General features: G+C 39.8%; 1 protein-coding gene across 1 annotated transcript in view; it reads left to right on the forward strand.

Moving 5' to 3' along the window:
- The window catches only part of PIK3C2G (phosphatidylinositol-4-phosphate 3-kinase, catalytic subunit type 2 gamma), a 212,740-nt gene extending 187,317 nt beyond the window's left edge, over positions 1–25,423 (forward strand). The window contains exons 35-37 of the mRNA XM_009879655.1: positions 2,421–2,515; positions 19,334–19,459; positions 25,271–25,423. Coding sequence (XP_009877957.1) covers positions 2,421–2,515; positions 19,334–19,459; positions 25,271–25,423 — 374 coding nt within the window. The remainder of the gene's footprint in view (positions 1–2,420; positions 2,516–19,333; positions 19,460–25,270) is intronic.
- The last annotated feature ends 278 nt before the right edge of the window (positions 25,424–25,701 follow it).

Consider the following 25,701-nt stretch of genomic DNA (forward strand, 5'->3'; position numbering starts at 1 on the left):
CTAAACCACTCAGGATGACCCACCGCAATTCACAAAATCAACAGAACCCCACAAGTGAATTGTGCCCTCATGTTAAAACCCAACTCCCCTTGTGTTTGCACTGTGGTTAGTGGTCTAGGATTCTACCTTTCCAGTTGCAACTTAAAAGAAAAAGGACCCACAACTTAAAGAAAATATGGTAAAATAGCTTTGTATGATGGCGGGAAGAACCTATTTTTGTGGGCTTTTTGTTATCCTGGATAAATCTCAGCATCGTCTGGTTTATGGAGTTTTCATCCCTTGTCCCTCCCTGTCCTTATTTGCATACAGCAAGAAATGAAGTAAGGTACAGTGTGGCCATGATTTGTCCAAGTTCATAAAGGAGAATAACAAATGAAGAACTGCACCTCAGTCTTCTAAGTCCCAGCTTAGTGATTTCTTCATAAGATTTCAATTCTTCAAGAGTCTGTTTCAGGCCCTTCTCTAATTAGAATGTGATTAAAAATGTATTTTTGCCATCTCTAAAGGGAAGAAATAGGAGATGGTTTCATATTCTAAAATTCCAATCCAAACATCAGAAACTCAGAAGTCTTGATATCCAGGCTGCTTAGAAAAATTATATTATGGCAGTTGTATGTACACGCTGTGTTATTTTTAATGCATTTGAATTCTTTTCCTCAGGATAAATGGCAATTGCACCAGCTCTCTGGCTGTCAATAGTACATGATGCCACTGCAGTTCTATCTGCTTAGCAGTTATTTTAGCCTCTGTTCACTCCAGAGATTACACATTCGGTTTCTTTGGAAAAATGCAGCCAACATAGCTTATTCATTATACCTTTCTGCTGAATAACAGAGTGAAGGCTGGGGAGAGGGAGTTCGATTTCTTGCTCCTACAACCGTGGCTGTAACAGCTGTGGTACACGTGTGGAAAAGAGAGAGCAAGAGCGCGACAGGGAGTGCACAGGTGTCTGCTGAGGCTGAAAGGAAGAGGTGGGAATCCTGCCTGCTATTGAGGATGAACAGTCCCAATACTCTCTAAAAAGCCTTGTCTTTCTAGTTCATAACCCTTGCGTGTGATGGTAGCTCTTTCATTCTCATCGTCCTTTCTCATTCTTTCTGCTTCTTAAAAGACATGTTGCTATTTAAAGAATTAATTACGACTTTATTGTTTCGTCTCGTGTCATTCTGTCACCCTGTGGTGGGTTTAAGGCTGGTGTGTCAGTGGCAGATCCCAGCGTGCATGCAGGGGAGCAGGACTTCGCTGTCTGAGGTCTCAAGGTCAGCTACTTCTTTAACAGGGAGGCGGGCAGAGCAGAGCCGATCTCAAGAGAGATCGCTTTTTTGTCGTAAGGTTAGCAGGATTGAGTTCTTATTTTTCCAAGTATAGTAAATATACAATACTAGCTGTAATACAGCTTTGGTCTAATTAAATGAAGCCCCATTTGCATAAGTAAAACCAGGCTAGTTCACACAGGCAGTGTCTGGACTGTCTTTGGTGATGACCACATGGGGAGAACCCCAAGTCTCAGACCAAGTGGTGCAGAATGTCTCGTGTCCACCCTGCTCAAGCTTAACACTGCAAAATAGGAAGGTCAGATAGATATCGAGGAGAGGTTTTTGTGTTAACCATTACCTGGTGTACTGTGGTAAAAGCCATGTGTATTTTCTCTGCTGTATCTGCGGAGCAGGTAAGCCACGTTACTTACCAGACTTCAAGGACATACCTTTTTGGCAGTGGAGACAACTGGCTCAATGCCTCCAGCAGAAAGCAGGAAAGGGATATGCTTAGTCATGTCTTCCCCATTATGAAGCTGATCGTTCTTGCTTGGAAACTGAAAAATGTTTTTTTTCAGTGGGAACAGAATCAAACTCTGTAAATGCATCTTAGTAGAAAAATCTATGAAAGCAATGGGCTGCATGAAAAACAGCCTGGAACAGGAGAATTACAGAATGAGGAAGGAAGAATTTATATATGTTAGATATAGATGTTGTTTCTGTAACTGTTGTTTTGGAACTGGTCTGGAAACTTGCCCTTCTTTTTTTTTTTTTTTTTCTGCTGGGAACTGAAATAAAAAAAATCCAGTGTTTTTAACTGGACAGAAGAATTGTAACAATACTGACTAGTGTTGTCAATGATTGCCAAAAAAACCCACCCCAATTATTTGTTACTCAAGCATAAACTTCCCACTAAAATTCAGATTGATGGCAATTAGAAAACAAAAAATCTCACTCTCAATGTATAAACAGGAAAGAAAATGAGTGCTGCATGCCAGACCACTTTCTTCCATCACACTCCTTATCCATGTTTTCTAATTTCATCCCTGATTTAAGCACGCAATAGGTTCTTTTTATACATTAGTTCATGCGTACTGCAATATTCTACAGATGTACTTTCACTGAGCTGTTAACTAAAAAATCAACCTATCTGTCCTTTTTTAGGTCCTCAGTCAACTGATCATAAGCCTGGAGTACAATTAGTCATATCCTACGAGAGCACCCGTCTGACAATAATGTTGAAACACATGAGGAACATTGTGAGTGTTTTTATTATAATCTATAACTCCTAAGTCCTTGTATTTGCAGAGCATGGTGAAAACATTAATCCTCAAACACCCTTTCTGGAATAACTAATTTTAACTCAAAATAATAAGTCTGTTCTGTCATCATTTAACACTTGCTTTCTTCCTTTGAGCTTGCTCAATATGGTTATAGGTATGGGACTGATACAGAAACTGGGTTTCCTTCACGGCTGGTAATGGCCTTTTCCAGGCCATATAGAAAAACGATGTTGATGATTATTTTGGCCCTTTCAGCTGACATATTTTGATACCAGTCAGACAGAAGGCATCATGCAGCGGCATGACTTTTTGTAGGATGTCAGCCTTGTGTTATTGGTTGATTATCCATACATTTCTTTCAAGGCCGGCATGACTGGTCTATGAACGGGGAAGAGCTCAGTGAAGGGAACAGTGGTGTATTTTAAGCAATGTTGTTTGGTGGGGTGATGCTCAGCTCTGTAACATGCTCTCTGTCACCAGGCGAAGCGGTAAACGCTGTGGGTTGCTGGAGCCAGACTATGAGAGGGGGAAGCTGGCAGCGCTCCCACAGCGCAGGACAGGTGACATTGGCTGATGAGGATATCTTGGGAGATCTAGCTGGTGCCGTGTGGGATCTCTCGGCTGAAGCATCGTGTCTGCTGTTTCATAATGAATTTGGCCACTTAGATGTGCTCTTGAATTCCCCGTTGCTCACGTCTCAAGTAATGGCTGTGGCAAAGAGATCCGTCACTATCTTTGTTTAGCTAGCAGATTAAAGTATTTATTAACTGTTGCGGGTTCTCATTGCATATGCTGATGCTGCCTCCATCCCAAACTGGACTGCAATCACTTTCCCTAAATGGGGCCACACTGAGGAGCATATGTGAGCACCAGCCAATAAGAAAATGAGGGTGAATATCTAATTAGTTGTATGACACACATGAGGCTTACGTAGCTCCAACTGTTCTCTGTTGGCCACTCTGGCTTCTGATTTGCAATTCAAGCATGCTCATTTTGGTTTATAATATCCAATAAGTCTCTGTCCTGAAAGACTTGTCTTTTGTATCCTATGCACCACCTTGACAGGTGAGAGCCGCCTCTGCTGACAAGTCCAATTTATATGAACTTTACCTTCAGGATATAGCATAAGACCCTCTTTATTTTTTCCATTGTACTTTTTAAAGCTAAGTGACTTTGACAAACTTATAGTAAAGTTCTAGTTGGTGGTAGGGGTATATTTAAGTGATTGCTATGCTGATACTGTTACTATGAGTTCAGGCAGGTGATGTGGAGATGCACACAAACAGAGCTACAGATGTCAGAAACAGTCTTTCTCCTTGTTTCCATCATTTAAAGTGTAGAGGCTCCTAACAGTTTTCTTTAACTTAGAAAGTTCCAGCTATTTAATTAAAGGAAAATAAATTACAGCATAGATAGCTGTGTATAGCAAACATAAAACCCAGGTTTCAGTTCACTTCATTATGTAAAGGGACAATACAATATTAAGTAATGGTCAAGCTTTTGAATGTTGATAACTTAAATCCATTTTAGTGAGTTTGCAGAGAAGTGGTAGGAGTCAAATTCAGTAAGACTAACAATGATTCATGACTTGAAAATAAGGTCATTATTTTAGCAGCCTAACTTAGGCAATGAGGTTTTTAAATCCTGGGCTTCGGATTCCTTCCTTCCATCTGGCCATCCATCCATCATCATCTGATCTGAAATATGAAATAGTAGTGCTTTGGGGTACTGTGATGCTGGACTGCCTTCACAGTAGTAACATATTACAGAAAGGTTCTTTATCCTATTAGTAATCTTCTCAGCTTTCCAGTCATATAGATCAATCTCTCTGACGTGCTCTCTTTTCTTTTTCCTTCCTTCCTTTTTTTTTTTTTCAGTTGAGCTGAGCAGGGATTTAAAAAGTATGCCAAGATCATATCTTATTCAAGACATGTTAAAGCTATTTCAGGTATATTCAGTCTTTTGCAGAGTCTCACTAATTATATTTTAGTGGTTCATCTGTGCAGAGATTACTTTGCTATCTTGTTTTATTTCGTAATTTATAGTAAATAATTTTTGTGCTGCTCTTCCCCATTTAATTTATCTCTTTATAGAGATTTTATGATGTGTTCAGATGTGAAAATAATTGTAGTGGGTTAAATTAATCCCAAATGTAGCTTCACAGAACTGACAGGAATTGTGATAGAGACTTTTGATCCATGTAAATAACTTTTATTTACTATCTGTGTGGGTTCACTTTTAGGGGTTTTAATAGAAGATCTAGATCCTGCTGTCCAAATCATATATTAATAAACAATGCACAAGGGAATCCATAAGGAGCTGGTGGCATTTATAGCCATTGTCAAGTGCCGCATAGATTCTTTAAAAGAGGAGGTGGAAAGAGTGCAATGCAGGGCATTTTCATGAAGCCAACACCATTCATGTGGGATGTCATAAACAAAACCCATGATGGCACTTGAGTGAGTGTTGGTCTGGTGCGGACCTGCCAGAGGACTCTCTAATGTGGGTGTATGCGCAGACTCCGCGGTGCAGGCACTTTTGGTCTGATGCATCCACATGTGCCAGATTTACTGCAGATGTACAACTCAGTCATCCCTCAATCTGCTTCAGAATGTCCTCTCCCTTACCACTGCAACATTTCAGTCGTGTTAGGAAAGCTAGTCCTACTTGAAGAAAACTATCAAAAATGCTTCAAAAACCAACAATGGAGAAGAACAGACTTATAGTTTTTTGTGACTGGAAGGGACCATTAGTCTAATCCAACCTCCTGTAAAGCAAAAACTATATTTTTTTCACTGAGAAAATACTTGCATCTAGACCAGCAATGCGGACAGAGAAACTGTTTGAACAGAGAGATCTAAGACTGGTTGTAAGTGTTTGTCTGTGCTTTAAGACGGTGGATGCACGATGAAGACGAGTTCTATTCAGTGGATATTTATAAGATGCTAACAATGTTTCAATCTCAAGACTTTCCTCAGCAATTCATAGTTTTATTTGAATACTGAAATTCTAAGTTAGGTGACTCAGATCAGACTCAGTGCTCCTACTTATGATTTGAATGGCATCACTAAGACTGCTGAGGAAAAACACTTTAATTTTCAAAGACACAAAAGCCACGATGCTAATAACATGCAGTTTTCCAAACAGACATAGTATGTAATTTTAAGTCAGTCTCTTGGGGCATTGCTTCCTCACTCAAATTCAGACAGTGCGACACCGGGTACTTTATGCATAGGCAGTACAGGCAATATTGCCTTAATAAAGTGAAGCTGGGCTAGAAGGAAACCTTTGTGGAGGGATGAAAACTGGAGAGGTTATATGGAGAGACCTCTGAGTCATGGAGGATGTGGCAGCAGGAGGGAATGAGACAGGGCAGGCTCCTTCAGCAAACAAAATAGTGCAGTACTTGGCAAAGTGCATTAAGTGGTCTTAGAAGGAAGACACAGGAACTGGGGGGAGGTTTGTTTTGGCACGAGAAAGGATTTATTGTAGCTAAGGGCAAAACCAGTCCAGCTGTGACAGCACAATACCCAGGAAAATGGCAGCAGACAGGAACAGGAGCACAGGGGGAGTACTAGGAAGAAAGCCTGAGAGGCCACCTTAAAAACATAGAGTCCTAGGTCTGCGTAGAAGCTGTGGAGGTAGATCTATGAAAGCTGAAAAGACACCTAGGTTTTGAACTTGAAATGCTCAAGTTCAGTTCCATTCATCTGTATTAACCAACACAGATAATGAGGGAAAGCAAGACCATACCAGGTATTATGTAGAGAGGACTATGGGCTACTTTAGTAGTGCACAGCCAGAAACGGCCGAGCTACCTACTGCTGCACTGCTGGGCTTCCTCATCTATTCAATTCATTCATTCAAAGACACCAGTGGCAAAAGAAGTAGCCATTTCTGAAGTTCAGAAAAGGTTGGCTAATATATTTCTTTTCCTGCTTCACAGACAACCAGAAGGGAAGAGTGGTTCAGCGTTGGCTCAGAAGGAAGTCTGCTTTGTCTGCCGACTTCATTGCCATGACTTCAGGCATGCCCTGTTTTTCTAGATAAGCAGCTAAACTTTCAATCCTCACTGCTAAACGTTTTTGCCCATTACTTCTTGTGGACAGAATAAGTCCTCAGGGGTAGTGGGGAGGAGAAACAAAGCCAACTTATCCTGAACCTCATGCCAGTAAATGTAAAATGTTACTAGAATTCAGGAAAGCGTGTGTGGGTGATGAATTCAGAACCAATTTTACAGGGGGAAAATTTGCTGGAAGAAAAATAAACTCCTACAGTACTTTCCAAAACTACTTCCAGCTTTCCTTTTATAAAAGCTCTGAAGCTGTCATGTACCACTCTTGGTGATTAATGATTCTGGGATAGCTGATATGTGGGTGACGAATTAGTAATCAGCTTTAGGCTTACACAGACATCCAGCCTCTTTCCATTTCGTGTCCTACACCATCCGAGTACAAATTGCTTCCAAAAACGTTTGAGAGATGTGGTGGCTTAAATGCTTTGGGAAGAAAGGTGAGAGCCAAGCTTTCCCTAAGCCACAGGGGTGAAATCTGTTTCTCAGACTGCAGGGGTAGGGATGGAGGGGAGGGAAGTTCCCACGTACGGTACAGGTAGATGCTCCGCTGCCTCTGCTGGGTTTTGTCTCTAGCTTGAGGTGGGTAAGCGGTGGGGATTTTTGTTTGGTCTTAGTTCCCATCATTCCTCTCATGGGCCCACTAACTTTTACACTTTATGAATATCTTTATATAGATTTAAATGGAAAATATATTACCTGCCAACAACGCTATGCCTGCCAATTAAATAGAAAGCCACATTATCCTTTCAGAATGTTATGAACGTATCCTGCTTTCTTTACTGGGGCCCATGGATCAGCCCACAGGGATTGGGAAGAAGTTGCATAGGTAGGCCAAGCCTGGTCAGTCACCCAGGGATGGAAAACAAGTGGAAAAAACCTCTTTGAGCTGAAAAAAAGTTACTCAAAAAGTATTAGTGATGGAATGAAATCAGCAGTTTGGCTGATGGCAGGAAGTAATGCATTCAGATGGAGTTCTCCATAGACTGACACAGAAAAACAGAATAAAAAGCCATGGAAAGAAAGCTCTTGTACTAACTCTAGTTTATACAGAATTTGAATTTCATTTTATATTCATAGAAAATGCTTTTACTTTAAAAATGAATGGAAATTAGCTCAGATAGACTATGTTCTCTTTTGGACTGAAAATTAGCTGAACACCTACAAACAAAGGGTACTACTATTCAGCAGTAGTTTAAATTGGGAAGAGATGAGGTCCATTCTTGTGGCACAGGGATTACTGTTGGATTCTAACATATTTGTCATGAAATGTGTTTGACAAATATGTTGTACAGGAAGTTGTATTATTATTTCTTGTTAAACCCTTTAATCTGTCACAGTCGCAGTACTGCCTCAGCTCTAAATTCTAGCTGCTAATTTTTAAATAAGAAGTTCCCTACGTAGCTGATATGTGTCGAATAAGAAAAAAAAACCAACAACAGTGAGCTCTGTTTAGTAATATGAGTGATCTGGGAGATGAAGGGGAACATAAATTAAATTTGCCACTGGTTGCAAATGAAGAAAACGTTAAAAATAATAGTGGAAACAGAGCAAGATCAAGAGAATAAAAGTAATTTCCAGAACCCTACAACCAGCTTGGACAAATGAAAAGTATTTCCTTGGGGAGGTATAGATCTGTATCCCACGGTAATGTGAAGATAAAACAAGCAAATGGTGAGACGTGAGGTTGCTATGAGAGATGCCAATGAGAAAGGCCAGATCCTGGTGTCATGCTGCAGAAAGAAAGTAGTTCATCTTTATAAGGCTTTGATAGGAAAATATCTCTCTCAGGACGTTTTTTTAAAACTAGAATACAAGTTCAAAGAACAGTTCTCAGTAGAGTTACTTGGGACTGATTGATTCTCCAGGAGTGATTTATTGTTACTGAAACTTAACTTAGTTAAGAACAGACTAACAAGGACACAAGTCAATTATGTAAATATTTCAGGGAGAAGACAGCAAGGTTCAAGAGGAATTATTTAGGACATTGAGGAAAAGCGTAAGTAGAAGTAATGAGAGGTAATTAAAGAGCAGAAATTCCATGCATCATACAATGAAATACTTCCTTACAAAGGGAGAAGGCAAGCTGTAGAATAATCTGAAGAAAAGTGGAGAGAGCTCTGTAGAGTTTGAGAAATTGAAAATAGTCTGGATCAGGCATATACAGACTTTTAAAATTAATTTAGAAATTGAGAAGAAGTACAGCGCAGGGTGAAGGCATGGATAACAGTGTCACTATTTCTTTATGCATTTTTATATTCACTTACTATCTGTGCCTAGGCAAGGAGAGAAAAGAATACGTATGTGACAAAAAGATAGAAACAGAAAAGCATTTGCCTGGGTTCTTTTTCTCAAAGGCTAATTTTCTTTCATGCCCTCTAACAGGAAACGATGGTGTTAATCCTGAGTGATTTCAAAATAAAAGAGAAATGGGGGTGTTGTCTTAAGTATTTGTTCTCCCCTGTGTTTTATTCAAGACAGGAGAAATTCTGGGATCTATGTTTCGAAGGGTCCAAACTAGATCAGTGTTACCTCAGCCAGTTTCATAGACTCTGCAGCTAAAAAGTCCTGAAAATTAAATGTTCCAAGCACAACAATAATACAGGGTTGAAAGCAATGGAATTTAATGTTGCTTATCCATAGAATAATGTAATTTTAAAGTGTGACTGAAGCTTGATTTCTTTCATCTATGCAAAAAAGTGGAGTTTAAATGACTTAAAGATAGTAATACAGCATGTGGTTCAGGAATCTAGAACATATCTTGTCACCTCCTTCAGGGAAAAAAAAAGCTTCTATGTGATTCTTGCTCAAATCTTCTACTGGGAGTCATACATTTAACATATTCACACTTCCTGATTATACAGTTGCCATCCTTTATATTATTTTTGCATCTTTGGTAACTTTTTTATACCCATGTGGTGCTACGTGAAGCACGCAGTAATCTTGTCCTGAGCACTGGAGAAGTATTAGAGGGGTCTCAGAGGTCAGGATTTAGATTGATGAACACAAGCCATTTTAAAACATTTTTCTTTTTTGTTTATTCAGGAACAGTAAATGAACACAAAGCTGTAACATTTCTTGCTGGAGCTAGATTCCAGCCCTCCTTGTCTGCTACTGCCAATGGTCAGTAAAAGACATGAGCCTGGTTTACCTGACAGTTACAGTCCTTTGTGGTTGTACAGACTCTTCCCCATTTCATTGGAAATTGTGTCTATCCTAATATACAACTCTTTCTGGATCATCAAGATAATAAACAGGGCGTCAGAACTACATCTCAGTTCTTTTCTTCATCTTTCTCAAAGTGTTTGGTTCTGGATTCAGAGCTGTATAGAAATAAAGGCTTGGAAGGGAAACGCTTATGACCTTCTGGGCATCACAGGCCAGCTTTCATTTTATTTACTTTATTTTAAGCAGAGTTAGATGGGCTTTTCTCTCAAATGACTGAGGTAGATCAGAAGCATTTTCCATAGTCCTCAGGAAGCCCCAAATCTTTTGGGATCCAGCCTGTTTCCCAGAACTGTCTTTCTCCTTACAAGAAAAAAACTGGTTTTGTTAAATATTTAACAAATAATACTTGTTCCTTTTAAAAAAAATCCCTAACCACAGAGTGCTTTTTAGTTAGTCTCTGATGGAGACCAGTAGCAAATTCTACCATGCTACAGGGATGCAGGGCTGTGCCAGCTCCCCCGATGCCATTGAAATCGCTTATTTCAGTTGTACCCTAGTGTAAGTGAAGGTGGAATTTGTCCCTTTTGAGTTTAATGGCTGGAAGAAGGCCATGTGTGGGTTCTAGCCAGACCAACACTGATGCACCCGTACATACTGAGGAACCTGGTGGAGATGCTTACCAAGTCACTTTCTATCATTTATCAACAGTCTTCACCAATCGGGGAGGTTCTGGTAGGCTGGAGGTTAGCAAATGTGGCACCTATCTATAAGAAGGGCCAGAAGGAGGATCTGGGGAACTACAGGCCTGTCAGTCTGACCTTGGTGCTGGGGAATGTTGTGGAGCAGATTATCTTGAATGCCACTACGTGGCAAGTACAGGACAACCAGGTGATGAAACCATCATGGGTTTATGAAAGGCAGGTCCTGCTTTACTAGCCTGATTTCCTTCTGTGAAAAAGTGACCCACTTAATGGACAAAGGAAAGGCTGTGGATGTTGTCTACCTAGACTTTAGTATAAGCCTTTAGGACCATTTGCCACAGTATTCTCCTGGAGAAACTGGCTGCTCATGGCTTGGACAGGTGTACCCTTTGCTGAGTAAAAAACTAGCTGGATAGCCAGGCCCAAAGAGTGGTGGTGAATGGAGTTAAATCCAGTTGGTGGCTAGTCACAAGTGGTGTTCCCCAGGGCTCAGTACTGGGGCTGGTTCTGTTTAATACCTTTATCTGCTTGAGGGTAGGATGGCCCTACAGAGGGATCTGGACAGGATGGATGGATGGGCTGAGGCCAATAGTATGAAGTTCAACAAGACCAAGTGCCAGGTCCTGCACTTGGGTCATAACAACCCCATGCAGCGCTACAAGCTTGGGGAAGAGTGGCTGGAAAGCTGCCTGATGGAAAAGGACCTGGGGGTGTTGGTCAACAGCTGGCTGAATGTGAGCCAGCGGTGTGCCCAGGTGGCCAAGAAGGTCAACAGCATCCTGGCCTGTATCAGGAATAATGTGGTGAGCAGGACTAGGGAAGTAATCATCCCCCTGTACTCAGCACTGGTGAGACTGCACCTCGAGTACTGTGTTCAGTTTTGGGCCCCTCACTACAAGAAAGACATTGAGGTGCTGAAGCATGTCCAGAGAAGGGCAACAAAGCGGGTGACAGGTCTAAAGCACAAGTCTTATGAGGAGTGGCTGAGGGAACTGGGGTTGTTTAGCCTGGACAAGAGGAGGCTGAGGGGAGACCTTATCACTCTCTACAACTACCTGAAGGGGCCTAGGGAAGTAGTTGAGTCGCCATCCCTGGAGGTATTTAAAAGACATGCAGATGTCTTAGGGACGTGGTTTAGTGGTGGTTTTGGCAGTGTTAGGTTTATGGTTGGACTCGATGATCTTAAAGATCTTTTCCAACATAAACGATTCTATAATTCTGTGATCCTACCTCACATATACAGCAGGATAGGTCAACACCTCCACATTTTTGCGCAGAACCGGTGTGTTCATTGCAGGGTGTTAACTGTGGTGCTTCCCTTCTGTCTCGGTGACTGAGGGTTAGTTTTTCCCATTTGACAGCCAGAAGACCTTGGAGAGTGTGGACTGGTTCACTCGTTAGAGATTTTGTGACTCAGGACAGCTCTTGACTCTATTTTTACCAGCACTGTTTTCCCCGTTAGGAATGCAGCATACCATCCTTCATTAATTGATAGACTGCACAAGTCCTTGCTATTCTACTACAAACAAAGCCAAACCAGTAAACCTGCATTTTTTTTTTAATTTTTTTTTTTTTTCCAAAAAGACTTATTTCACTGGGGAGAGAAGGGGCTGGAATAAACTATGAGAGAAAAGTACACTTTTTTCATGAATAAACAGCACCTACTCTTCGCCCATTTGGTGCCCTGCATGCTGCATGCAGAACAGGCAGGTTGATGAGGATGTTGAAGGTATTGGACCACACAAAGTGAATGAGCTGTATTTGGAGATTAAAATCAATAACACGGATAGAGCACCTCTGCATTTTTATCATAGTAAATGATAAAACCATCTGTAGGCTTGCCCCAATGACACCATCAGATTTCTGGAAGGTAGAAAATGCCTGCTCAAAAAATGCTTTCCAGAAGTTCCCTGAAACAAAATATACATGTTGTTCTGAAGCCACATATCTTTTATTCCCCTGCATTACAGCAAGATAAACTTAATTTCTTTTTTTTTGTTGCTTTGCCATTGACCTCCATGCCAGTGACCTCTGTCGTAGTGTGTCTTCTCTGTTTATGTACGTACCTGGATGTATGCATGAGATAGGAAAGAAGTTGGGAATAGGAATGAAGTTGCTCACAGAGAAGAAAGGGAAAAAATTTGGATCAGAATATATAATAAAATAAAACTTATCTTGCAGAGAAGCAGTTGAATGTTTTCAAATTTTAGGTGAAAAAAGCAGTTGTTTGGGAAAAAATACCTTATTTGTGCAGTCACTTTTGGCTGGTCGCTTTTCTGTTTTGTCTTGCCAATAGCAGACAGTGCAGGGTGCACCATAGCGATATAGAGGATTATCTTCTTTTTAATTATTATTTAATTACTACAAATGTGATTTGATTTTGAATTTTCTTTGAACTAATTTGAAAATATTTTGTGGTAGGAAAACTAAAAGCTTAGTAGCAGCGTAGAAAAGAGGTGTTCGCTGCTTTGGGATATGCGGAGCTCAAAGGAAAACAAGGAAGGGTCTTCAGTCCCACTGAAGGGTTTATGAAGTAACAACTCAACCGCTCATTCACAAAGCAATCCCGTTTGTCCTGAAGGTTTATATATTTTATTAATCTGTTTTTGAAGGAACCTCTTGCTTTGTAATATCATTGTTTTAGTGATGATTATATTCTCAGCTCTTTAAATTTAGAATTAGCCCAGAGGATGTTATCTTTTTCTAAGGCAGAGGCTGTATTTGTTAATTAAGCTGCAGTTTCCAAAGACAGGGTTTAGCCTTTCTCTGCTAAGTTACGCAGGGTCTTGCAGAAAGTGAAAGACAGTGTAGCAGCAGTGATGGCTTTTCCACATTTCTTACTTGTTTTAATTTAGTCAAGAGGCAGCTAGTAATTTATACAGGTCGCTGGGGTGCGAGGCTGATTTCTTCTGTGGATTTTTTTTTAATTATTTCTCCTTTATTGGATAATAATCAAATCTGCCTCATGTCTACTGTTAATGTATTAACTGTTAATGTATTAACATTTTGTTTTGTAGCTGTGAAGCTTTTTTTCTAACCACTTGCTATAGCGATATGATTTTTAAAGGTGTAAGGATATCTCAATATTAAACATTAAGGGATATTTTGGGGTCCTTCACTATGTAGAAGATAAATTCTCACGGCAGTGCATGTAAGAGAAAAAGTCAAGTTGAAGGTAAAGGATAGGAAAACTGAGAGAGCTACCGGGCAAAGTGAATGATTTTTTTTTTTTTTTTTTTATTTGGCCCCAGTAGCTGAAATGGGAGCCCTTCTAAAGCCTGGAATACTTTTTTTTCATTGAAGAAGGGGAAGAAAGCAACTGAGATTTGAAGTTGTCCAGGAAATTAATTTTGGGGGAAGAAAGGAAGCTATTTATATAGGAGAAAAGGTGGCATTAGTTAATACAAGTCACCTTTGATTTTTTTTTTTTTTTGAAGATGGTTGAAATTGAAAAAAAGGAAAAAGAGAACAGCAGCTGGAAGTATCAAATGTTCTGGAACCATCAATCTGTTTCACTCTAGGACAAAAGGTGGAAAAATATCTGCATGTCTAACACTAAGAGAAACTGATGACATGATTTAAATTCGAGGCAATAGTCACCTAAAAAGAAAAAATTGATGTTACTTAGGATGAAGTGAATTTTAAAAAGCTTTGCAATAAATTATCCTTATAGTGTATTTTTTAAAAATCATAAAATGTTCCTTAAAATTCATATGAGTAAAGCCCAATATTCATATTGACTGCTAAATTACATAGTTTAATATATAGCAAAAAGTAGTTAGGCTTTTCGTAATGCTAACAAAGAATCCATACTTAAGGAGGGTTGCGGATGATTAGTAATGATCAAGGGAGAAAAGTCATTAGGATAATGTAATTCTTGTGGAAAAATTAATTGAATTTCATCCAATATTTCCCAGCTACAGCTAGTATATTTAAAATTAAATTACACAGGACATAACCTATCTGCATGGGTTTCTGTGTGTAAATATCAATAGTTTTTTGGTTTTGGAAAATAAAATAGGAGTGAAAAATGGAACACAGCCATAACAGATACAGGTTTGTATTAGTTTTAGAGTATTGAATTACAGATCTGGAGAGAAGTAAATCCTGAGTATTATTTCCTCTCCTTCACTCACCCTTATTCTTAAATATTTTCATCACCTTCTGCCTGACTTTAGAAGAAAACAACATTTCAAAAATAAACTGCTTGTTTCAACATATATACAGGCAGTTGTAACTGAGTTCCGTAAAAACATCAGTCATTATCAGGGTCAAATAGGCAGGTCATTCTCTGAGAAAGTTGTCCAGTAGTGGCTTGTTTGTATTTGAAGAAAGTACAGGGAGTCAGCTTCTAAATTAAACTCAATTTTTTTTATTTGCAGATCAAAATCACTGGTGCAAGGGTTTTTTTCTCCATAGGCATGGCAAGGAGAGCTGTGGCATTTCGGTCAGGAACTTGGTTTTATACCTTTCCAGCCTTACAGATTTTTATAGCCTGAATTTGTTTACAAGCATCACAATCGAAGATTTAAGACAGTCATTTAAGTGGGGAGTAACTTCTTTTAAAAGAAGTAAACTTCCTTTGGTATTGGGTTAGTGAAATGACTACAGAATTAAACATAAATAGAATTCAATCTAAAACTTTAGGGTTTTCTGTTTGCTTGATCACAAGTATGTTCAAGCTGTAAAGCTTTTAGAGAGCAGTTAAAGTGCAAAATGGCGTTCCCAAGGTACCCTTTCATTTTCCTTTTCCTTCTGGCCTGGACTATGGACGGAAGTCAGTGATTTTTGATCCATCAATAATAACAAAAGGGGTTTTTTTGCTGGATTTCAGAATTACTCGTAAGTCTGCTAGAAATCTTACTCTGTGTTTATAATGGACCCATCAGAACAGATATTCTTTGGTGCAAATGAGACAGGCATTTAGGTCAGATATTCTTCATGTTCACCTAAGTTTGTGAATGTGCCAATGAAGTCTGAGTTAGAAGTGAAAGGATAATCCAGGGGTTTTGCTCACTAAATGTGACACTGTAATATGACAGAAGACATCATCTTTAGAAAGAAAAAAAAAATATACTGATGTTTTCTCCATTCTCCTTTATTCAAAAAAAAAAAAATGCTCAACTCATAGAGGAAAGCCTGAGAAAAAGGACTAGTTTGCCTGAAAGCTTGGGATTTTTGCCTGCCATGGCAGTTGTCTTAAAAAACAGTTTACTTTGAATTTCACCTACTTTAGATTTAAAAAAAAAATATATTTCTGCCATGTTAATCCTGCTCTTGTTTTTGCACCATGATTCTCAAAGTGCCAAGATCCCTCTTTGTGCCTGGTAGGGGAGAGTATAGCAAAGTACAGCTCCTCCCACAGCCTTTGCAAGTCTTGTCCCAAGAAATCCTTTGGTGAAGAAGGCTTTTCACAAGAAAAGATTCGACTGTTATGCCAATCAAAAGAGAAGTCAGCACAGAAGGAACTACCCAGACTCTGCTCCTGTGATAAAAGAGAAGTCAGCACAAACTCATCATAGGAACTACCCAGACTCTGCTCCTGTGAAGCCGTGGCTGATTTATGCCTGTTCTTCCTCGGTAGTTTTGAATGATGAGTGTGTAGTGGGACAGAGCCTTTTTAATGGTTAGAGACCCTCATTAGATGTTTTGTGTCCTATCAAGAGGCAGAGGAGGGCCGCTGAGAAGGGGAAGAGGGAATCTGGCTTGAAGAGTGCTCAGCTGAAGCTTTTTGGTTGCTTGATAGTGTAACAGTGCCACTGCAGACGGAGAACGGGGACAATTGTGGAATTTGGAGTTGGCCTGTTTGCCTTTCCTCAGCAAGGGAAGGTGCAGTGGCAAAAACGTTATCTGTAAAGCGGGGGGGGGGGGGAAACCCCGACACCCAACAACCAGAACTAAGATCTCTAGTAGGAATTCAGGTGGCTGCGGTTTAAATTACCCCTAACAGTCTGGCTGCTGATTGCTACTGTTCATGAATAGTGGCTTTGTTTTAGTTCTGAAAGATGCCGGAGCAACTGCTCTGCCTTGAATTTCCTTCTCTGAATGGCTAAAATATTCTCTTTTTTGATTTTCTCTCTTGACCCTCTCCTCCCACTCACCCCTTTCAGCATGTATTTAGCCATGTTCAAAGGGATAGTGAGGAAGTAGTTTTCTGTCTGTGTTTCATATGGCCACAGCACTACTGCAGAGTGCCTTTCTTAGAATTTGGGAGGAGTCGGCTGATGGAGGAAGGTTAGTTGGCTGAAGGCTGGATAACATGCCAGCATTGCCAGCAGGGTACACGGAGCAACTCACAAGCGTAGTGGCAATTTTATCTGACTTTTTCCGAATTCATGGCACGCGCTTCAGCATACCCGGGACCTGTTAAACAAGCACAGGGTAATCAGCTCGGATTCTTTCCCTGGCAGGTGAACTTCAGACTGAGCCTGTTTCAAATGCAAATGACGCTGAAGTGATCTGTGCCTTTGTTGTCCTGAGGTGTGCAGTGGGGCGCAGCACAAGTGAGGACACCCTGTCCTGTCTGGGCAGCTCAAAGGCGAGCAGCACCGGATGGATGCAGCCATCCTCTCTGTTACCTTTGTAGCCCATTACCTACCATGGGGGCTCCTTTGCAGCTGTTGCTGACCTCAGCTTTCGAAATTAGCTCTGACATGGTCCCTGGTTAGGCAATACACTGCTCAGGTGATTTATAAAGCCTGACGTTTTACAAGACTGTCCCTGTGCTGTATTTCCATGCTTGAGATAGTGAAGATCGTTGTGCTGGGCCTCTGCAGTTGAGGTGATAAGGTCTTCTTCAAGATTGACCCCCTCCTTTTTTTTTTTTTTTTTAATCATGTTCCCTTTTTTGTCTGAAACAACTAAAATCTGTTGACCTTCTAGTTACAGTGATGCTTATCTACTCATCGAGAGTGGAAGAGCGCGATTACAGTTAGGATCCTGGTTCCTTGGACTGGCATTTAAGGCCACATTTCTTTCTCCTTCCTGATTTTTAAGAGACTGTTCAATTTACTGTTATTTGTAATCCTTGATTGAGGTTTTAGTATGGTCCTAGATCAATAGAGATGTGCTTTCAAATGGACAGTGTAAATTATAAATCCTGCATTAACAATATGGTACTCTGTCCTAGAAAATACCTGTTAGTTTCACTGCCATTTAATGGCATTCTTATTTTGGCTGTTGAATCCCATCTATCTAGATCCCATGTATATTTTAAATCAGATGTACTTTGGGGAGCTTAGCAACAGTAACATTAATCGTTCGTATAGTGCTGACAATATGTAATGATTTGAGTAGTCCATCCTCTGATCCTGTATAGTGTTAACGATAGCAATAACAAGCTTTGCAGTTGACCACATCATTTGCCTTGACGGATCGTTTCAGATAACAAAAAACAGAGACTGGTTGTCCAAGAACCGGTTGCTCACACACACATAAGCACTGTTTTTCTTCCCAGTAGAGAAGCTATTTATTGCTAGGACACCAGCGGTTTCTCCTGTCACAAGGATGTGTTGTTAATAATGCCTGTAGAAAGCCCCATATTTCTAGACACATACTGTGAATAATCAAAATCTGAGAAACTATTTTATTCTGAGCCAGGTGAAATTACAATGGGAAATATAAATGCAACTGCCCGTGTAATGCTCTGGGCTCATCGGTTGCAAACATTTCAAGATGTCTTCTTTTTGCCTGCATTTTCATTTGCATCCTGTCACTGGATTGCCTATGAGCTGCCAGGTAAACTTGCTGCCTAAAATGCTGATAATACAATTAAAATTATTGATATTTTTATATGCCCCATTTTGTGCTTTCTGATTGTATACTGTGTTACCAACTGTCCTGGTTTGAGGTAAAACAGGACCAATTCTGTTCAGTAACTTGGCTTCTTAGCTGGGACTCTTCTAACTACTGAAATTAACAGCTATTGTGCAGCCATTGTTAGCACTCTCAGAGTGATAAGACCTATGTTTATAGTTGATGCCCAGGCATGGTATGCAGAGGTTTCTGCTTAATTATGAGCTAAGCACAAAGTGACATATGCTGGCAAAGTACCTGTGCCATAGTTTTTCATGATTTTTTCTTGTGTGTTCTTTTAAAGCCTCTCATACCACCAATGTGTTTTCTGAGTAGCTGTAATGTTGCTTTAGGAATAACCTCACAGCTGCTCAGAAGTTATCAAAAAAACTCTCCACCCACCAGCACTAGCTTATGACTGAGCCTGGTTAATAGATTGGCTCTGATGTTGAGTAGCTACCATAAGATGGAATATCTGGGATATCGTTCAGTAATCTGAACTGGAAAATTAAAGACAGTTTGCAGCTGTGTGATGGGAGAGATCGGAAAGACTGCTATTATAAGAATCCTGTTCTGCCCATATTGCTGCAGGAAACGCTCCTGGCTCTTCTGTAGTAATATGCTTTATGAAACACCCTTAGAAATAATCAGTTCTCCCCAGCACTGCTACTTAGGGGTTAAAATCAATAGGAGCTTACTGGCTAGAGTCCAGTTCCTATGCATTGCTCTGGAAAATGGAAGGGCTAGACTTTGTATCAGATTAAGCTGAGTTAAAGTAGATTGAGGCTTAAGGGTTTTCCATCAGAATGTAAAATATTAAAGCTAGGCAATTTTATCTTGCTCTTGTATTATTTCATTTCTATTTTTCTGGTTCAATATTAACCTGAATTCTAAGAATTCCTGTTGTTTACTGCACTAGCAGTCCAATTTAGCCAAGAGAATACCGAGAATGTAGCATGTTTCTGTGTCTGCCCAAAGTACAGATTTCGTTTGGTACTTTTTATTTGTTTTCATTGCTAGAACATGGGCATTCATATTTATGACCGTTTTGTTTTTCAGCACCTCCCAGATGGCTCTGCCCCAAGTGCACACGCTGAATTTTATCTTCTGCCAGATCCTTATGAGGTCAGTCGAAGGAAAACAAGAACAGCTCCAAAAAGCTCTGACCCTACTTACAATGAAATTGTGAGTACCATTCACTTTCATCCACCATTTCTTAGTTGTTTGATTTTCTTTGCCCGCTCTTGAAACAAAATAACAATACAGCATTTAGAGCTGTTGCAATGAGTACGATCAAAAAGAAGGAGCATATCATAAGCTGAACCACAAATGGGGACAATGTGCTTTGCGTCTTTCTCAGAAGTAAAACAGTCTCTTAATGTCTTTCTCTTCAGGAAAGCAGTTGTGTTATTCCCACTGCTCTGTCTTACACCATAGCCACAGTTACGGGTCAGCCAAATGAGACCAAGCATCATTGCACCAAAACCTAACCTGTTTTGAATGCAGATTTGTACAATAACATAAAAATTACTGATTGAATGGATGACGTTACTCAAATTCACATTTGAAAATAGACAACCAAATTTATAACATAATAATAAATAGCCCAGTTCTTTTTATGTCAAAATGCTAACAGTTCACAGCCATATATAATTATTTCACACACCACTGAAGTGCTCATGCCTCTGGGGTGAAAAGAAATATTTGTGTGGAGAAACATTTACGACAGAATGGGAAGTGGCATAAACTATATTCTTTTGTAAAGGCAGATGAGGTTCAAACAGTAGGTGGAATTGGAGATTATAATTATTACATATAGCAAATCTCCTAAAGATCTCAAAGCAATTTACAAATGCACTTTTGAGCAGGCTTTAAAGTATAAGGCATGGAAAATACTACCACTCCACCCTGTTTCGTAGATAAGATATGGCAAAGCTTAAGTTAGTCAGCTGAGACTAAGAGTCCTTATCTCCTAGTTTCTCAGTCCTGGAGTTTTAATATTTTTCTTTTCCCTTTCCCACATCTCTTTGATTACAAAAGTTACCTGCTTACACTGATGATTTGCAACGCTTCTGTAAGTAGGATCCTCGAGTAGTATTGCTGCTAACAGCTGAGACAGATTTCCCTCCCTGCGGTACTGCAGTGGAATAACAGGGAACTGGGCTGTATTTTTTTGTTATGTTCTTTCCTTTTCTTGCAATCAAAGAGACAGTGGAATGAGTCTAATTGACCTGTCTAAAGAAATTCCTTTACATTTGGAGGATATTTAAAGCAAAGAAATATAATATGATTATGTACCAACATTCATTGTAAAGTATCCAAAATGGACTACAGACAAGAACCAGCCAGCAGCACTGGAAGGCAATTATCTTTCAAGTCATTATGACATCGAGTTGAATGCGAGACAATCCAAAATCCTATCTTCAGTCAGACAGTAGTCACTGGGAGGAGATTTTGTTGCGGTTAAGGAGCATCCCACTGCTGTTAAGAGAAATTCCATGAAAACTTTAATATCCTTTACTCAAAACTCCTTCTTCACAGATGCTCGGTCTTTTTCACCAGGAACGCTAATCGCAGTGGGGACATATGGTTCCATTGAACTTGGACATTTCAAACCCATCGCTTGTGCTGTTAGAAGCTCTGTTCTTCCATATGTGATATCATTCTGTATGCATTTTCTGTCCAAGGCTGGTAGACTGAGGCAGAAGCCGCCCCAGGGAAGAAAAACTGCTAAAAATATAAGTCAGCTGCCTTTTAAGTTAGTTACTGTCCCAAGCACTGTGTACAGAAATGTACTAGCCTTTTTTATGAGTTCATAAGTTTTTATTAAAGCCAAATGGCTGGAAGGAAGCTGTATATTAATTTCTCTCTGTGTTCAAGACTGAGAAAATTCTGAAATGTGCTTCTCTTGGGTATTTTTGGTTTTAGTTTTGTACTTTTATTGCTTATGACTGCCTACAGCAAATTATCAGCCTTGCAAAAGTGCATTTTATTTTTGATTTTTACTCGTGTGTGAGGGTAAAGATGTGAAAGTCCAGGAGGGCTGACAATAGAATGAACTATGCCAAATGTTTTGGAGTTGTTTTTAACGAGCACTCCTTTTTTTGTCTTGTTCCTTTATTTGGATTTTGGAGTTTGTTGCATTTACACTGGTATAACTTTGCATTAAAACATGACGTCAGGTTGAGAAGAAGAGGAGAAAGAACACAGAAAAATGGAACCACTGTTAGGAATAAAAAGACCAGTGTTAGGAGTAAATAAGAGTTACTCGACAGGTTCCAGAGTAGTTTAGTGAAAACTAAGAAAGTAAAACAAAAAAAGGATAATAAATCTGAACAATTTAAGTTTAAACCCTTGCTGAGAAAAATGGCAATGACCAGAACCAACTGCAGTGGGGTCTTGCTCATATGTATAGCATTTCCACTGAGACATACTTCATGGTCTCAGTTGTCCTCAGTTTGTCTCTCGAGTGCCTGCATGTATGCGCACCCATGAAATGAGCAAACATCCAAGACAAAGCAGAGTGCTCGTTGCCATAACGAAGCCAGAAGGAGAGGGAATTTTCTCCATCCTGCCCTTGGGGTGCAGCCAGAGGTGAGCAAATACACCTGGGCCATATCCGTCTGTTCATGTTATTGAGTTGCCCCCAGGGGCAGAGGGGACACTGGCCTGCAACAAGCAGAATAGCCCCGGCGGGCCTCATGGAGGGGGAGGAGGGGAGCTAAGCCAGGAGCCACAGCCGCCTCCTCCAGCACTGTGCATCAAAGGCTAATTTGGACAATGAAGAGCAAACCTAGGAAGTGTGCCATGGCTACCTAAGGAGAAGCAACTGTCCCGCATTTGTGATTAAAATGTCATTAGACCCCTGTAGGTCAACAGCGCTTCTCTTTTTGGAGCCAGGAATTCTTGAATTCTGGCTCTAACTGTCCCACTGATTTGCTGCATGGCCATGTATAACTCACCTCTGCTTGATCTAGCTGTATAAATGGGAGGCAAATATTCTTACTACACAATCATTTCAGGATTTAACTGTTCTGATTGTGAAATTCTGGCAGGTGGCATTTGTTTTATCCACATCCTAATTCAGCTATCTCCAGACATTTCTTCTGTCCTTACATCCTGATGATATATACCTTGCTCCAGCTGAATTTGCAGTACTGTTTTACAAACTGTTTATTGGGATCATTTGAAAACCACCCATCCTGCACTGTAAGGTCTGTCATTGCTCAAAGCTTAAAGCCTCTTTTTGTCCAAAGATTGAAAGTTGTTCATTGCCCCAGTTCACGCCTGTTGTAATCTACCGTACTGAAGATTTCTTAGCTCTTACAGCTTACATGTACACTTCTTGGTGATTTAAAGCAACAGCTGAAGGTGATATCTTTAATATATTGGCAAAAAACCAAGGCACCTTTCTATGGTAACGTTAGTATCACTTCAGTAATCAAATCAAACCATAGATTTATTCTAAACTATATTATCGTCTACTGTACCTGTCCTTGTTTTTTTTGGATTTTCTTCATCATTTCACTTTGATTTTGGTGGGGAGATGCCATTGGGGGACAGCAAAGCTGGAATTGTTAATTCACATAAATTTTGGTGAAATAGGCGCAGTAAACATCAAAACCGAAAAGTACCAGGCACAACTGTCGTGAGAGGTGTTCCATACTATGAATTCCAAAGGCTTGTAAATGGAAAAGGAAATGTTGCTCCCTGTTAAGACCTTCCTAGTAAAAGCCAGGTAAAAAGAGTGAGTGGGACAGTTTGTCTTACCCCCACAACCTGTGGCCGTGGCTGTTCATCCCCACAGCGCTGGTTATCCCCCTAAGCCAAAGAGTTTGGTGTCCTGTCCCTTGGTGCTTGCTGCCAGAATAGCCTGATGTCCTGCCTGACTGGCGCTTGCTGCAACATCCCTGCAGCTTCTAGTGCAGACAAAAATCACTCTGTCGTCCCACAGGGGCGTCCCGGGGCCAGCGAGGGTTCTCTGGGAGAACCAACAATTTTGAGCCTCCTGGGTCCATCCATGAAGTCCAGAACCACCTTGCTGTTGCTGCTCAATGCGAGGAACATTGCTGGGGCTGAGCCTTTATAAACTCTATTCATGTCTGAACGACGTCTCCCACGGACATTTCTGCTTCTTAGCAGGTACAGGGTCTGCACAGAGAGGACTCAGCAGTCCAGCCAGCAGACATCCAAGCTAGAGGGGGCTCAGTCTGACTTTTCTTTTCCTCAGCAGTTCCATACATATAGACTGCATTCAGATTGCACAGCAAATCAAAAACCCAGCACTATAGCAGTTATTAGGAAGAAAATTAGCTGTATCCCAGCCATAAACCAGGACCCATAGTAAAGTTCTTTTAGGCAGTTTCACTTTCTCAGTCTCCTGAAGTGACAGTACATCACTGCATTTGCTTTTTAAACTGCACAGAGGTATTAAAATTTAAAGCATTTTCCATTGCAACTAAAATAGCAAAAACATTTCCAGCCATACAAATTTTAGATTAAATGTACTTCTCTTAACAAAGCTTACCTTTCAGGCCTGAAACTAGCTGAGAGCATTCTTGCACATTTTGTCAACCCACATGAAGTTCACTCAGCAGTTTTTGATTAATGCAGAGACTGAAACATAGGAATCTGTTCTGAATGCAGCTCATTCTTTTTCTATCACTCCAGATCGGGTTTTTTTTCAAAATTCAGAAAATACACCATTAACATTTCTTAGTTAACCTCGGTGTGTTCTTGTAGTATTAAGGTAATTTCCAGGATTTTTTAAAAACTATAGGCCTTGGTAATTTTCTGAAGAGATGCTAAGCAAGCTGTTGCATTTAATTCGAGAAGTATTAACAGCACTTCTCTAGTAACAAAAACATCCAAATTTAGTAAGTTCCACTTGCTAAATTGGGTCCTAGCTTAGAGATGTTCCACATGTACAGCTTCTACTGAGTGGGCTGAGCTTTCTGTCCTGTTTAATATTTGACGATTCCATTAAAAAATGCAAGCATTTTTATAGTGGGCACATTTGGATACAGTTAGCATCCAGAATGATGCATAAAGATATTTGTATTGAAATAGTAAAGTTTATACAGACAGGAAGATTATTATCTCTTTTATGATGTGGGTTTGTTGGATCTAGAACGGATATGAAATTTTATAGAATTCTTGGTTAGAAGAAAATTTGATTTTGCTTTGGCTTGATCTTTTTTAATTCTGGTATGTAGCACAAGATTTAATCACAAGTACAGTACTGAGAAAAAATTCTGAGGTACTCTGCATTGATGTGATACACCTTTGTAAGACATATCAATGCACCATAAATGTGCTTTAAGGCACTCCTAAGGAACACATAACAAATGCTATATAAATAGGTTAAGAAAAGTTGACATCAAAACTGTTTTCCTTTTTTTTTTTTTCCTGATTTTTGCAGAACAATACCATTTATCAAAGTATCTGCTATGGAAAGACATTTAAAAATTATAATAAGCTACACTTTTACAGAATTGCCTATCTTATGTTTTCGTGCCTCTGTCCATGATAAGTACCTTCCATCTGAGTCTTTTCTCCAGAAAATCCACCATATTATCATTCCCTGGTGAACATCATGGAAGATCTGATATTCCTTCACATTTGAGCTCGAATCTCTGCTTAAGTTAGACTTTCAATTTTCATGGGGAAAATTACGTATACCTAGTTTTTTCTCAAGCATTGCACACCACAAGTTTCAAATTTATTTACAAATACTTGGTAATCAGATTTCACAAGCCTAAGCTGGCAGAATCTCTTTGATGTCTACATAAGGTCAAATATATTTCTGAGGTAAGGTCACTAAGTTGAGTGAATTCGGCTCGTGGTTAGTAGTTTATGATTCTGGAGGGCAGTTTAAAGCAATTTTTACAAAGTTGTAATCATCATCCTGAACGCTGTATTGAAGTAAGTGTTTCGCCTGTCAAATAGATTCACAAATCCATATGTTTTTTTCTGTTTCACTATATATTATTTCAGGTTGTATATGACAGAGTCACAGAGCTCAAAGGCCGTATACTGAAGCTTGTTGTGAAAAGCAAAGGAACATTTGTGGGAGCTGTTAACATTCAACTGAGCAGTGTCCATTTAAATGAAGAAAAGTGGTATCCACTGGGAAACAGTGTAATTTAAATGTTGTCTAAGATAATTCAATTATTTATCTATCTCCTAATGTTTCTTTGTCCCAAATCCCACAGTACATTTTGTCTCCGGTGCCCTTGAGAATATGCAGTCATCTGCTGATCACATACCTTAACATTTCTAATCATAAGGCTATTGTCTTAAAATTGCTACCATCTTCCTGCAGCAGATTCCTGTCGGTGTGAGTTTGAGAAATCACAGTCTAAGAACTTGTAGCAGCACGCGGGAAATTCTTATGACAGCAATAAAGATACTTGTTTTGTTTGTAT

The sequence above is a fragment of the Charadrius vociferus genome, unplaced genomic scaffold (assembly GCF_000708025.1).
Source record: "Charadrius vociferus isolate BGI_N301 unplaced genomic scaffold, ASM70802v2 scaffold90, whole genome shotgun sequence".
Taxonomy (NCBI): domain Eukaryota; kingdom Metazoa; phylum Chordata; class Aves; order Charadriiformes; family Charadriidae; genus Charadrius; species Charadrius vociferus.